This window comes from Pseudorca crassidens, chromosome 4 (genome assembly GCF_039906515.1).
Source record: "Pseudorca crassidens isolate mPseCra1 chromosome 4, mPseCra1.hap1, whole genome shotgun sequence".
NCBI lineage: Eukaryota > Metazoa > Chordata > Mammalia > Artiodactyla > Delphinidae > Pseudorca > Pseudorca crassidens.
This window is the reverse complement of record NC_090299.1, coordinates 83340838-83356394: the sequence shown is the minus strand read 5'-3', so window position 1 is coordinate 83356394 and position 15557 is coordinate 83340838. Positions and strand designations below refer to the sequence as shown.

The following is a 15557-nucleotide window of genomic DNA, read 5'->3' as shown; positions in this document are numbered from 1 at the left end:
CAAAAACAACAGTATACACTTTCTTCTCAAGTGCTCATGGAACATTCTCCAGGATAGATCATATCTTGGGTCACAAATCAAGCTTTGGTAAATGTAAGAAAATTGAAATTGTATCAAGTATCTTTTCTGACCACAATGCTGTGAGACTATCTATCAATTACAGGAAAAAATGTGTACAAACACAAGGAGGCTAAACAATACACTACTAAATAACCAAGAGATCACTGAAGAAATGAAAGAGGAAATCAAAAACTACCTAGAAACAAATGAAAATGAAAACACGACAATTCAAAACCTATGGGATGCCGCAAAGGCAGTTCTAAGAGGGAAGTTTACAGCAATACAATCCTACCTCAAGGAAAAAGAACAATCTCAAATAAACAACCTAACCTTAAACCTAAAGCAATCAGAGAAAAAAGAAGAAAAAAAACCCCCAAAGTTAGCAGAAGGAAAGAAATCATAAAGTTCAGATCAGAAATAAATGAAAAAGAAATGAAGAAAACAATAGCTAAAATCAATCAAACTAAAAGCTGGTTCTTTGAAAAGATAAAATTGATAAACCACTAGCCAGACTGATCAAGAAAAGAAGGGAGAATACTTAAATCAATAGAATTAGAAATGAAAAAGGAGAAGTAACAACCGACAGTGCAGAAATACAAAGGATCATGAGAGATTACTACAAGCAACTATATGACAATAAAATGGGCAACCTGGAAGAAATGGTCAAATTCTTAAAAAAGCACAACCTCCCGAGACTGAACCAGGAAGAAATAGACAATATAAACAGACCAATCACAAGCACTGAAATTGAGCTTGTGATTTAAAATCTTCCAATAAACAAAAGCCCAGGACCAGATGGCTTCAGAGGCGAATTCTATCAAAAACTTAGAGAAGAGCTAACACCTATCCTTCTCAAACTCCTCCGAAATATAGCAGAGGGAGGAACACTCCCAAACTCATTCTAAGAGGTCACCATCACCCTGATACCAAAACCAGACAAAGATGTCACAAAAAAAGAAAACTACAGACCAATATCACTGATGAACATAGATGCAAAAATCCTCAACAAACTACTAGCAAACAGAATCCAACAGCACATTAAAAGGACCGTACACCATGATCAAGTGGGGTTTATCCCAGGAATGCAAGGATTCTTCAATATATGCAAATCAATCAACGTGACACACCATATTAACAAATTGAAAGAGAAAAACCATATGATCATCTCAATAGATGCAGAGAAAGCTTTTGACAAATTCAACACCCATTTATGATAAAAACTCTCCAGAAAGTAAGCATAGAGGGAACTTACCTCAACATAATAAAGGCCATATATGATACACCCACAGCCAACATCGTTCTCAGTGATGAAAAACTGAAGCCATTTCCACTAAGATCAGGAATAAGACAAGGTTGCCCACTTTCAAAACTATTATTCAATGTAGTTATGGATGTTTTAGCCACAGCAATCAGAGAAGAAAAAAGAAATAAAGAGAATCCAAATTGGAAAAGAAGAAGTAAAACTGTCACTGCAGATGACATGATACTATACATAGAGAATCCTAAATATGCTACCAGAAAACTAGTAGAGCCAATCAATGAATTTGATAAACTAGCAGGATACAAAATTAATGCAGAGAAATCTCTTTCATACCTATACACTAATGATGAAAAATCTGAAAGAGAAATTAAGGAAACACTCTCATTTACCATTGCAACAAAAAGAATAAAATACCTAGGAATAAACCTACCTAAGGACACAAAAGACCTATATGCAGAAAACTATAAGACACTGATAAACGAAATTAAAGATGATACAAAGAGATGGGGAGATATACCACGTTCTTGGACTGGAGGAATCAACATTGTGCAAATGACTATACTACCCAAAGCAATCTACAGATTCAGTGCAATCCCTAGCAAACTACCAATGGCATTTTCCACAGAACTAGAACAGAAAAATTCATAATTTGTATGGAAACACAAAAGATCCCGAATAGCCAAAGCAATCTTGAGGAAGAAAATCAGAGCTGGTGGAATCCAGCTCGCAGACTTCAGACTATACTGCAAAGCTACAGTAAACAAGACAGTATGGTACTGGCACAAAAACAGAAATATAGATCAATAGAACAGGATAGAAAGCCCAGAGATAAACCCCCACACATATGGTCACCTTATCTTTGATAAAGGAGACAAGAATATACAATGGAGAAAAGACAGCCTCTTCAATAATTGGTGCTGGGAAAACTGGACGCCACATGTAAATGAATGAAATTAGAACACTCCCTAAAACCATACACAAAATAAACTCAAAATGGATTAAAGACCTAAATGTAAGGCGAGACACTGTAAAATTCTTAGAGGAAAACATAGGCAAAACACTCTATGACATAAATCACAGCAAGATCCTTTTTGACCCACCTCCTAGAGAAATGGAAATAAAAACAAAAATAAACAAATGGGACCTATTGAAACTTAAAAGCTTTTGCACAGCAAAGGAAACCATAAACAAGATGAAAAGACAGCCTCAGAATGGGAGAAATATTTGCAAATGAAGCAACTGACAAAGGATTAATCTCCAAAATATACAAGCAGCACAATATCAAAAAAAACCCAAACAACCCATTCCAAAAATGGGAAGAAGATCTAAATAGACATTTCTCCAAAGAAGATATACAGATTGCCAACAAACACATGAAAGGATGCTCAACATCACTAATCATCATAGAAATGCAAATCAAAACTACAATGAGGTATCACCTCACACCAGTCAGAATGGCCATCATCAAAAAAATCTACAAAGAATAAATGCTGGAGAGGGTGTGGAGAAAAGGGTGTCATCTTGAACTGTTGGTCAGAAGGTAAATTAATACAGCCACTATGGAGAACAGTATGGAGGTTCCTTAAAAAACTAAAAATAGAACTACCATATGACCCAGCAATCCCACTACTGGGCATATACCCTGGGAAAATCATAATTCAAAAAGAGTCATGTACCACAGTGTTCATTGCAGGGCTATCTACAATAGCCAGGACATGGAAGCAACCTAAATGTCCATCTACAGATGACTGGATAAAGAAGATATGGCATATACATACAATGGAATATTACTCAGCCATAACAAGAAACAAAACTGAGTTATCTGTAATGAAGTGGTTGGACTTAGAGACTGTCATACAGAGTGAAGTAATTCAGAAAGAGAAAAACAAATACCTCATGCTAACACAAATATATGGAATCTAAAAAAAAAAAAAAAAAGTTCTGAAGACCCTAGGGGCCAGACAGGAATAAAGACACAGACGAAGAGAATAGAGTTGAGGACACGGGGAGGGGGAACGGTAAGCTGGGACGAAGTCAGAGAGTGGCATGGACATATATACACTTCCTAATATAAAATAGATAGCTAGTGGGAAGCAGCCGCATAGCACAGGGAGATCAGCTCGGTGCTCTGTGTCCACCTAGAGGGGTGGGATAGGGAGGGTGGGAGGGAGACGCAATAGGGAAGGGATATGGAGATATATGTTTATGTATAGCTGATTCACTTTGTTGTACAGCAGAAACTAACACACCATTGTAAAGCAATTATACTCCAATAAAGATGTTAAAAAATTAAAATATATATAAAATAAAATTTAAAAAGAAACCAAATTCACTGAAGATAAAAGGCATAAGTCTTACCTGGCTGTATATCAGACATTGTCACCTTCCTCTATAAACAAGCAGCATGTTAGTTGCACTCCAATAAATCATTTATGAGAAAAACAAGCTCACAATTAGCAATACTAAATTAGTGTATCTGTAAAATAGTGTATCTCCTGGAAATTTTATTTTTAAAGTTTACATATCTGTTTCTGCCCAAGGCAAGTGTGGCGGATGGGTGGAGAACATATCTTACATCTATGAGTTCTAGATAATACTTTAAGGTTCTATATAACTAACACAACTAGGGTGCGTAGGATTTTGTTTGTAAAATGTCATATTTGTACTAATAGCAAATCTGTTATTTTCTGATTTTTTTCTTATCTTTGATTCTGTGTTTTGCTGTCATTAATAATTCATTTTTTGACTTTTTTTTATTGCATATACATGTGTAATCCAAGGACCAAGAAACCAGCTATACAATTATCAAATCTAAAGAGACAACTATAACCGCAGAGGGCTTGAAACCAGCTTCAGTATATGTCTTCCAAATTCGAGCACGCACAGCAGCAGGCTATGGTGTCTTCAGTCGAAGATTTGAGTTTGAAACCATCCCAGTGTGTAAGTCATTTTAATTACTGTCAACTCATATCTCTGTAATGGTTACCAGAAAAGAGTCATTTGATCAATACTCTCCCTGGGCATTCCGTCAGTCTCCATCTTCTTCTCTCTCTCCCAGGCATTACTCCTTCAGGTAGGAAGCATCTGTCATGCTATTATGGGAGGTTAGCAGGTTAACACATCGGTCCCCAATCCTCATAGCATTTAGTCTACAGGGAGATGAAATATCAGATCCTTAAGAACTGTTTAAACCTTGCTTTTAAAGACTTTCTTTCCACTGTTGCCATACTTTATTGAATTATTGCCATTTACTTTTTACTTGTTTTATTGAACAATGCTACTAGGCTTAGTCTTTTTATGAAAATTCCACAGGGAACTTTCATTAGTATTGAGTTTGGCAAGAAAATGGTACTCTAAGGAACCAGTCTGATTGTTTTGAAAAAAATCAAAACCTCTGGCAACATCTCTGAGTGGAGGGTCCGGAAATATTTCTGGAAAACCCTTCTTGTACCTTTCTTTTCATAAAATAGTAAAAATAGCATGAAACTTTTTCTTCTTTAATGTCAAACAAAATATTTAGATTACTTACTTGTACTAAAGCACACATTTAAAGCAGGATTAGGAGAAAGCAATAACTTGCCTTGTTTATAGATGAAAGAACTGACACTATTAATGTCCTGTTATGAAGAAAATAACACAGAGAAGTAGTATGAAATGTCAAGTATGTGTAAATGTGTTTGTTTGTACATATACAATACATATATATACTTTTTTAAAGTCAAGTTTTGTAAGAATTACTTATTTTTAAATGAAGAAAATAAAATGCATGTTTCCTCCCTTTGAAAACCAACAAAACAAGACCTTAATTATCAGATTTACTTTGTAATGATTAGGAGAGCTATTAAATTAAAATGTTCATAAACCTATATAATACAGCTCTTTAGAAAATGAAGATATATTTCTGTTTAAAGCATGTTTAACTGAATTATCTAAAAGATAATTTTTATTACTTTAAAAATAGCTTTCTAAGTATGACTTCACTTGATTTTATACAGATTAGGGTGCCATGGTGAAAAATGATAAATTATTTTCTTTCCATGCAAGGAAAGTCCCATGTCTGAAGTTTAATTGACATATTGAAATTTAAATATTTAATGCTATTTAGAAAAGCTTTTTAAAATAAGTTTCATATGAATTAATGTAATTAGTCATAAAATTTCCATAATATTGGCAATGGATTATTCACTGTCATACCTTGGACCCTGATCTGGATTTATAATGAAATATGTATTATATAAGCTGGCCATCCTAATAGGGCTTGTTTCTATTTATGCTTATGTGCTTTACCAACTCTGGAAACAAAGCCATAGAGTAAATAATATCTCACAATATGCTCGAGTGCTTGGATAATTTTACAAATGAAAAATCTCACTTTAAAAGATTACAAAATTATACTTAGTTTTAGGATGTTGGCATGTTCAGCAGCTAGTTTTTCTTCAAACTATTTGATGCTCTTTCCCTTACTTTTTTTTTTAAATAGTAGTTTCCAGGTATGCCAATACCCATCAATCTGATCATTGAGAGAAATAATGAGGTCATTTTCCATATAATTTTACAAAGTTTCACCTGAAACTTTCTTTTAAATATTTTCCTACATAACTTCTAGATGGAAAGAAATATCACACAAATATTTTTATTACAAAATCAGATTTTAGTGTTATTATTAATAGTAATGAAAATATTTTAGGGATGTACTGCCTCAACTTTAGTGTGGAATTTTATTTTTACTTGCTTATGTGTACATGTATTTGCAAACAATTTAAGAATGAATTTTTCTTTGTACCAAGTATCTGTTACATACCAACCCCCTTTGATCTTCATGTAGAAATCTTCTGGATACAATTCAGGAAGAATGTGTTGAGCCCCTGTTATGTGCTTGGCTTTGCTAGACTCTGGAGAAGTATACATGAGTAACACGTGGAAACTTCTCTCCTAAGAATAAGAGAGAATAATCATCTGAAGATTAGAATGTTTATGTCAAGAACCATTTTAGGATAATAGTTTTGTTCATTATTTTTAAATTTGTCATTAACTCCCTACACATCAAAAGATTTTTCATGCTAGGTACTGTGAGTGACTCAAATAACTTTAAGGCATAATCCCTCCCTTCTCCAGGATTATACTCTAATAGGGAATTAAAGAAGATACACAATTATTATTAAAATAACACTTCATTTTGTGTTATATACCATTCATTTGACAACTATTTGTGCAATATTTTGTGAAATCACTTCAATTATATTATTGAGCAATTATTTACTTAATACTGTAATTTAATTTTTCACATACATATATTATTTCCAAAACACAATCTGCAAATACTAGAGTCAAGAGTTATGGTATCTTAAACATATTTACATTTTTGCTGTCAAAGCTATTGGCAATTTTCATTTGGTGGGTGACAGTTAACCTGGCTTTAATGAGTCACCATTGTTAAGGAAAGTCTACCTTATCATTCAGGTATATTAGGACAAAAAATTATCTGAAAGTCATTACTTTGAACTTAAACTTTACAAAGAATTTTCCAATTGATTATTCAGTTCATAATTGCATGATATGATATATTGACATATGTTCTTGATTTGCTTAATTTTTTAAACTTATTAATTTATATTATACTTCAGTTACAAAATTGTTATGAAGAGCTTTCCTTTTTCTTCTACATTATCTTCTATGTTAAAAATATAGCCCTAAAAGCAAATGCAAATAATAAAAACAAGAATGCAAAATATTCATTTTAGAAAAACTATTTACCATGAGGATTTGGGTGGAAAATCTCCAGCTTTTTTTCTGTCAGGTTTTAGTTTATGTTTTATAACTGACTGTAACCCACTTTAATTTTGTTGTGCATACAATTAATTGTTTAAAATTGACCCCTTTCATTATTCCTATTCCCAACGGCGATGATAAAAACATGCCAACAAATACACCTAGCATGAATGAAACCATCCAGCCAACCTAGCTAGCTCTTTTTCTTAGTTTTTTTTTTCTTAATATAAATTGTCTTGAAAATATGGAAACATCACTGAATCTTTCTTAGTCTCTACTTGCCCAAGATTTACTGAACACATTTGTGTTTCTTTTATGATTTTTTTCCTCAATATACTTTCTCTCATCTAATTCTTACCTATTTGATTCAAAAATCTGTATAGCCCAATGGCTAGAATAATGCTATTCTGTTTTTTAAATGAAAATTTTACCAAGATAATTGTAGATTCACATGCAACAATACACAGAGAGCTCTTGCACACTTTGCTCAGTATCCCCAATGGTAACATTGTGCAAAACTATAGTATAACAACAAAAGCAGGATATTGGCATTGATGCAATCCACCAGTCTTACATTTCCTCATACTCCTTTGTGTGTATGTGTGTAAACAGGTATGAATTAAGTTCTGTACAATCTGGTCACTTGTGAACGTTCGTGTATTTACCATCACAGTCAAGATATCGAATAGTATCAACCTCACAAGGATCTCTGTTGTTGCCCCCTTTTTTTTCCCCCAAGGGATAACCATTTATTTTATTTTATTTTATTTTTGAATTTTATTTTATGTATTTCTTATACAGGAGGTTCTTACTAGTTATCTATTTTATACATATTAGTGTATACATGTCAATCCCAGTCTCCCAATTCATCTGACCACCACCACCCCCGCCCCCCACGTCCACCCGCTTGGTGTCCATACGTTTGTTCTCTACATCTGTGTCGCTATTTCTGCCTTGCAAACCGGTTCATCTGTATCATTTTTCTACACTCCACCTATATGTGTTAATATACGACATTTGTTTTTCTCTTTCTGAATAACTTCACTCTGTATGACAGTCTCTAGATCCACCCAAATCTCTACACATGACCCAATTTCATTCCTTTTTATGGCAGAGTAATACCCATTGTATATATGTACCACATCTTCTTTATCCATTCATCTGTCAATGGGCATTTAGGTTGCTTCCATTACTTGGCTATTATAAATAGTGCTGCAAAGAACATTGAGGGGCATGCGTCTTTTTGAATTATGGTTTTCTCTGGGTACATGCCCAGTAGTGGGATTGCTGGGTCATATGGTAATTCTATTTTTAGTTGTTTAAGTAACCTCCATAATGTTCTCCATAGTGGCTGTACCAATTTACATTCTCACCAACAATGCAAGAGGGTTTCCTTTTCTGCACACCCTCTCCAGCATTTGTTGTTTGTAGATTTTCCAATAAAGCCCATTCTAATGAATGTGAGGTGATACCCACTGTAGTTTTGATTTGCATTTCTCTAATAATTAGTGATGTTGAGCAGCTTTCCATGTGCTTCTTGGCCATCTGTATGTCTTCTTTGGAGAGATGTCTATTTAGGTCTTCTGTCCATTTTTGGATTGGGTTGTTTGTTTTTTTTAATATTGAGCTGCATGAGCTGTTTATATATTTTGGAGATTAATCCTTTGTCCATTGATTCGTTGGCATATATTTTCTCCCATTCTGAGGGCTGTCTTTTTGTCTTGTTTATAGTTTCCTTTGCTGTGCAAAAGCTTTTAAGTTTCATTAGGTCCCATTTGTTTATTTTTATTTCCATTACTCTAGAAGGTGGGTCAAAAAAGATCTTGCTGTGATTTATATCAAAGAGTGTTCTGCCTATATTTTCCTCTAAGAGTTTTCGAGTGTCTGGTCTTACATTTAGGTCTTTAATCCATTTTGAGTTTATTTTTGTGTATGGTGTTAGGGAGTGTTGTAATTCCATTCTTTTACATGTGGCTGTCCAGTTTACCCAGCACCACTTATTGAAGAGGCTGTCTTTTCTCTATTGTATATCCTTGCCTCTTTTGTCATAGATTAATTGACCATAAGTGCATGGCTTTACCTCTGGGCTTTCTATCCTGTTCCATTGATCTATATATCTGTTTTTGTACCACTACCATATTGTCTTGATTACTGCAGCTTTGTAGTACAGTCCGAAGTCAAGGAGCCTGATTCCTCTAGCTCTGTTTTTCTTTCTCAAGATTGCTTTGGCTATTCAGGGTCTTTTATGTCTCCATACAAATTTTAAGATTTTTTGTTCTAGTTCTGTAAAAAATACCATTGGTAATTGGAGAGGAATTACATTGAATCTGTAGATAGTAGTATAGCTTTGGGTAGTATAGTCATTTTCACAATATTGATTCTTCCAATCCAGGAACATGGTATATCTCTCCATCTGTTTGTGTCATCTTTGATTTATTTCATCAGTGTCTTATAGTTTTCTGAGTCTTTTACCTCCTTAGGTAGGTTTATTCCTAGATCTTTTATTCTTTTTGTTGAAATGGTGAATGGGATTGTTTCCTTAATTTCTCTTTCTGATCTTGTATTGTTAGTGTATAGGTATGCAAGAGATTTCTCTGCATTAATTTTGTATCCTGCAAACTTACCAAATTCATTGACTAGCTCTAGTAGTTTTCTGGTGGCATCTTTAAGATTCTCTATGTACAGTATCATGTCATCTGCAAACAGTGACTATTATACTTCTTCTTTTCAAATTTGGATTCTCTTTATTTCTTTCTCTTCTCTGATTTCCATGGCTAGGACTTTCAAAACTATGTTGAATAAGAGTGGCGAGAGTGGACATCCTTGTCTTGTTCCTGATCTTAGAGGAAATGCTTTCAGTTTTTCACCATTGATAACGATGTTGGCTGTGGGTTTGTCATATATGGCCTTTATTACGTTGAGGTAGTTCCCTCTGTGCCCACTTTCTGGGGAGTTTTTATCATACATGGGTGTTGAATTTTGTCAAAAGCTTTTTCTGCATCTATTGAGATGATCATATGTTTTTTTATTCTTCAATTTGTTAATATGGTGTATCACATTGATTGATTTGCGCATATTGAAAATCCTTGCATCCCTGGGATAAACTCCACTTGATCATGGTGTATGATCCTTTTAATGTGTTGCTGGATTCTGTTTGCTAGTATTTTGTTGAGGATTTTTGCATCTATGTTCATCAGGGATATTGGTCTGTATTTTTCTTTTTTCGTAGTATCTTTGTCTGGTTTTGGTATCAGGGTGATGGTGGCCTCATAGAATGAGTTTTGGAGTATTCTTTCCTCTGTAATTTTTAGGAAGAGTTTGAGAAAGATGGGTGTTAGCTCTCCTCTGAATGTTTGATAGAACTCACCTGTGAAGATATCTTGTCCTGGACTTTTGTTTGTTGGAAGATTTTTAATCACAGTTTCAATTTCATTACTTGTGATTGGTCTGTTCATATTTTCTGTTTCTTTTATAACTACACTTACTGCCTTCACTAACAACTCCTGTTCCATAACTAATCTCTGGCTACCACTAAAATCTAAACATCCATTTTTAAATCTTGATATTTTAAAAATGGTTTGTAAATGGAATCATACAGTACATGACCTTTAAGTTTGGAATTTTTTCTCACTCAGCATAATTCCCTGTAGATTCATCCAAGTCGTTGTGCATATCAAATCTGTTTCTTTCCATTGTTGAGTCGTATTCCATGATATGTATGTACCATAGTTTGTTTAACCATTCCCCTGTTGAAAGATATCTGGGCTGATACCAGTTTTTGCTATTATCAATAAAAATGCTATGAACATTCAGGTATATATTTTTGTGTCAACCTAAGTTTTTATTTCCCTGGGATAACTATCCAAGAATACAATTGCCTGGGTCTTATGGTAATTGCATGTTTCATTTTGTAAGAAACTAACAAAATGTTTTCCAGAATGGCTGTACCATTTTACATTCTTACCAGCAATGTATGAGTGATCAGTTTCTCCACATGATTATTAGTATTTGGTGTTGTCACTATTTTATTTTGTCCTTTTGGACAGGGGAGTAGTCGTATCTCATTGTGGTTTTATTTGAGATCTGTAATAGCCAATGATGTTCAGCATCGTTTCATGTGCTTATTTGACTGCCATACTGTTTTAAGTTTCCCAACTCCTGTGTACTCATATTACAAATCAAAAATTATAACTTTGATCACATTCTCCTGATAAAGAAAGTTAACAGATACTTTTTGCTGTGTGAGAAAGATCCAAAATTCTCACCCTGGCCTTAGAAACTCTTATAATCTGTCTCTAACAAAACTCTTTAGTCTCAATGATTAAATCAATGATTCAAATATGTAGCAAGTATCTAGAGAATATTTATGTAATATGGATTTGTAACCAGGAGTGGGGGAAGCAAAATACGGGAAAACAATAATATTTCTCAACAGATACTATCTTAAAGTTTCCAGGGATGATGTAAATATATAATAATTGACAAAAAGAAACATATTATTTACTAAAGAATATTAATTTTCATAATTAACATCCTTTTAATGGTAGTATGTTTCATTGCTCCAAAATTTACTTTTAAATATTCCCAAAACATTCTGCAGCTATTCTTCCAAAACTACATTATAAATCAACTAATTCTTAATAAACATATATAGGAAAATAGACAATATGCATGACTAGAGGTTCATATCTTTAAATATTAAAAAATTTAACAAAATGTAAAAGGATAATCATGAATCATACTGGGCTTACTTTTTTTTTTTTAACCACTGCTAAAGAATGAACAAGTATGAAGGTATTGATAGTATCCCATAAATTCTATATATTTTAAATTTAGCTGATGTAGTTGGAGATATTATTGATGCTATCAGGGCAAACAAAGGAATAAATAGTAAAAAATCTTGATGAATTATTTCCTATGAGAAGAGAGTGGCATGGACACATATACACTATCAAATGTAAAATACGTAGCTAGTGGGAAGCAGCCGCAGAGCACAGGGAGATCAGCTCAGTGCTTTGTGACCACGTAGAGGGGTGGGATAAGGAGGGTGGGAGGGAGATGCAAGAGGGAGGGGATATGGGGATAGATGTATATGTAAAGCTGATTCACTTTGTTATAAAGCAGAAACTGACACACCATTGTAAAGCAATCATACTCCAGTTACAAACCAATTATAAAATAATACTGAATTTTATATTAAAAAAAAGAAATATCTCACAAATGAATCACTGAAAGGAACTTAAAAAATGGTTCAAACTGACCAGAGGGCAGACAGCAGAAGCAAGAAGAACTACAATCCTGCAGCCTGTGGAACAAAAACCATATTCACAGAAGATAGACAAGATGAAAAGGCAGAGGGCTATGTACCAGATGAAGGAGCAAGATAAAACACCAGAAAAACAACTAAATGAAGGGGAGATAGGCAACCTTCCAGAAAAAGAATTCAGAATAATGATAGTGAAGATGATCCAGGACCTTGGAAAAAGAATGGAGGCAAAGATCGAGCAGAAGCAAGAAATGTTTAAAAAAGATCTAGAAGAATTATAGAACAAACAAACAGAGATGAACAATACAATAACTGAAGTGAAAAATACACTAGAAGGAATCAGTAGTGGAATAACTGAGGCAGAAGAACGGATAAGTGACCTGGAAGACAGAATGGTGGATTTCACTGCTGCAGAACAGAATAAAGAAAAAAGAATGAAAAGAAATGAAGACAGCATAAGAGACCTCTGGGATAATATTAAACACAACAATATTAGCATTACAGGGGTCCCAGAGGAAAAGAGAGAGAGAAAGGACCTGAGAAAATATTTGAAGATATTATAGTCGAAAAACTCCCTAACATGGCAAAGGAAATACCCACCCAAGTGCAGGAAGTGCAGAGAGTCCCATACAGGATAAAGCCAAGGAGAAATGTGCCGAGACACATAATAATCAAATGGGCAAAAATTAAAGACAAAGAAAAATTATTGAAAGCAGCAAGGAAAAAATGACAAATAACATACAAGGGAACTCCCATAAGGTTAACAGCTGATTTCTCAGCAGAAACTCGACAAGCCAGAAGGGAGTGGCATGATATACTTAAAGTGATGAAAGGGAAGAAACTACAATCAAGATTACTCTACCCAGCAAGGATCTCATTCAGATTTGATGGAGAAATCAAAAGCTTTACAGACAAGCAAAAGCTAAGACAACTCAGCACCACCAAATTAGCTCTACAACAAATGCTAAAGGAACTTCTGTAAGTGGGAAACACAAGAGAAGAAAAAGACCTACAAAAACAAACCCAAAACAATTAAGAAAACTGTCATAGGAACATACATATCGATAATTACCTTAAACATGAATGGATTAAATGCTCCAACCAAAACACACAGTTTTGCTGAATGGATACAAAAACAAGACCCATATATATGCTGTCTACAAGGGACCCACTTCAGACCTAGGGACACATACAGGCTGAAAGTGAAGGGATGGAAAAAAGTATTCTGTGCACATGGAAATCAAACATAAGCTGGAGTAGCAATACTCATATCAGATAAAATAGACTTTAAAATAAAGAATGTTACAAGAGACAAGGAAGGACACTAGATAATGATCAAGGGATCAATCCAAGAAGAAGATATAACAATTATAAATATATATGCACCCAACATAGGAGCACCTCAATACATAAGGCAACTAACTGCCAACAGCTATAAAAGAGGAAATCGACAGTAACACAATAATAGTGGGGGACTTTAACACCTCACTTACATGAATAGACAGATCATCCAAACAGAAAATTAATAAGGAAACACAGGCGTTAAAGACACAATAGACCAGAAAGATTTAATTGATATTTATAGGACATTCCATCCAAAAACAGTAGATTACACTTTCTTCTCAGCTGTGCATGGAACATTCTCCAGGATAGATCACAACTTGGGTCACAAATCAAGCCTCAGTAAATTTAAGAAAATAGAAATCATATCAAGCATCTTTTCTGACCACAACACTATGAGATTACAAATCAATTACAGGGAAAAAAACGTTAAAAACACAAACACATGGAGGCTAAGCAATACGTTACTAAATAACCAAGAGATCACTGGAGAAATAAAAGAGGAAGTCAAAAAATACCTAGAGACAAATGACAATGGAAACACGATGATCCAAAACCTATGGGATGCAGCAAACGCAGTTCTAAGAGGGAAGTTTATAGCTATACAAGCCTACCTCAAGAAACAAGAAAAATCTCAAATAAACAATCTAACCTTACACCTAAAGGAGCTAGGGTAACAAAAACAAACAAAACCCAAAGTTAACAGAAGGAAAGAAATCATAAAGATCAGAGCAGAAATAAATGATATAGAAACAAAGAAAAAAATAGCAAAGATCAATAAAACTAAAAGCTGTTTCTTTGAGAACATAAACAAAATTGATAAACCATTAACTAGATTCATCAAGAAAAAGAGGGAGAGGACTCAAATCAATAAAATTAGAAATGAAAAAGGAGAAATTATAACAGAAACTGCAGAAATACAAAGCATCCTAAGAGACTACTACAAGCAACTCTATGCCAAAACAATGGACAGCCTGGATGAAATGGACAAATTCTTAGAAAGGTATAATTTTCCAAGACTGAACCAGGAAGAAATAGAAATTTGAACAGACCAATCACAAGTAATGAAATTGAAACTGTGATTTAAAATCTTCCAACAAACAAAAGCCCAGAACCAGATGGCTTCACAGGTGAATTCTATCAAACATTTAGAGAAGAGCTAACACCATTCTTCTCAAACTCTTCCAAAATATTACAGAGGAAGGAACATTCCCAATCTCATTCTATGAGGCCACCATCACCCTGATACCAAAACCAGACAAAGATACTACGGAAAAAGAAAAATACAGACCAATATCACTGATGAATATAGATGCAAAAATCCTCAACAAAATACTAGCAAACAGAATCCAACAACACATTAAAAAAATCATACACCATGATCAAGTGGGATTTATCCCAAGGATGCAAGGATTCTTCAACATAAGCAAATCAATCATTGTGATACACCATATTAACAAATTGAAGAATAAAAAACATATGATCATCTCAATAGATGCAGAGAAAACTTTTGACAAAATTCAACACCCATTTATGATAAAAACTCTCCAGAAAGTGGGCATAGAGGGAACCTACCTCAACACAATAAAGGCCATATAGGACAAACCCACAACAAACATCATTCTCAATTGTGAAAAACTGAAAGCATTTCTTCTAAGATCAGGAACAAGCCAAGGATGCCCACTTTCACCACTATTATTCAACATAGTTTTGGAAGTCCTAGCCATGGCAATCAGAGAAGAAAAAGAAATAAAAGGAATACAAATTGGAAAAGAAGAAGTAAAACTGTCACTGTTTGCAGATGACATGATACTATTTATAGAGAATCCTAAAGATGCCACCAGAAAATTACTAGAGCTA

General features: G+C 34.1%; 1 protein-coding gene across 8 annotated transcripts in view; it reads left to right on the top strand.

The window, feature by feature from the left end:
• The window catches only part of EPHA5 (EPH receptor A5), a 330826-nt gene that overhangs the window by 223444 nt on the left and 91825 nt on the right, over window positions 1–15557 (top strand). For all 8 annotated transcript variants that reach the window (XM_067736164.1, XM_067736162.1, XM_067736163.1 and 5 more), the window contains one exon: window positions 4102–4261. In XM_067736164.1, coding sequence (XP_067592265.1) covers window positions 4102–4261 — 160 coding nt within the window. The remainder of the gene's footprint in view (window positions 1–4101; window positions 4262–15557) is intronic.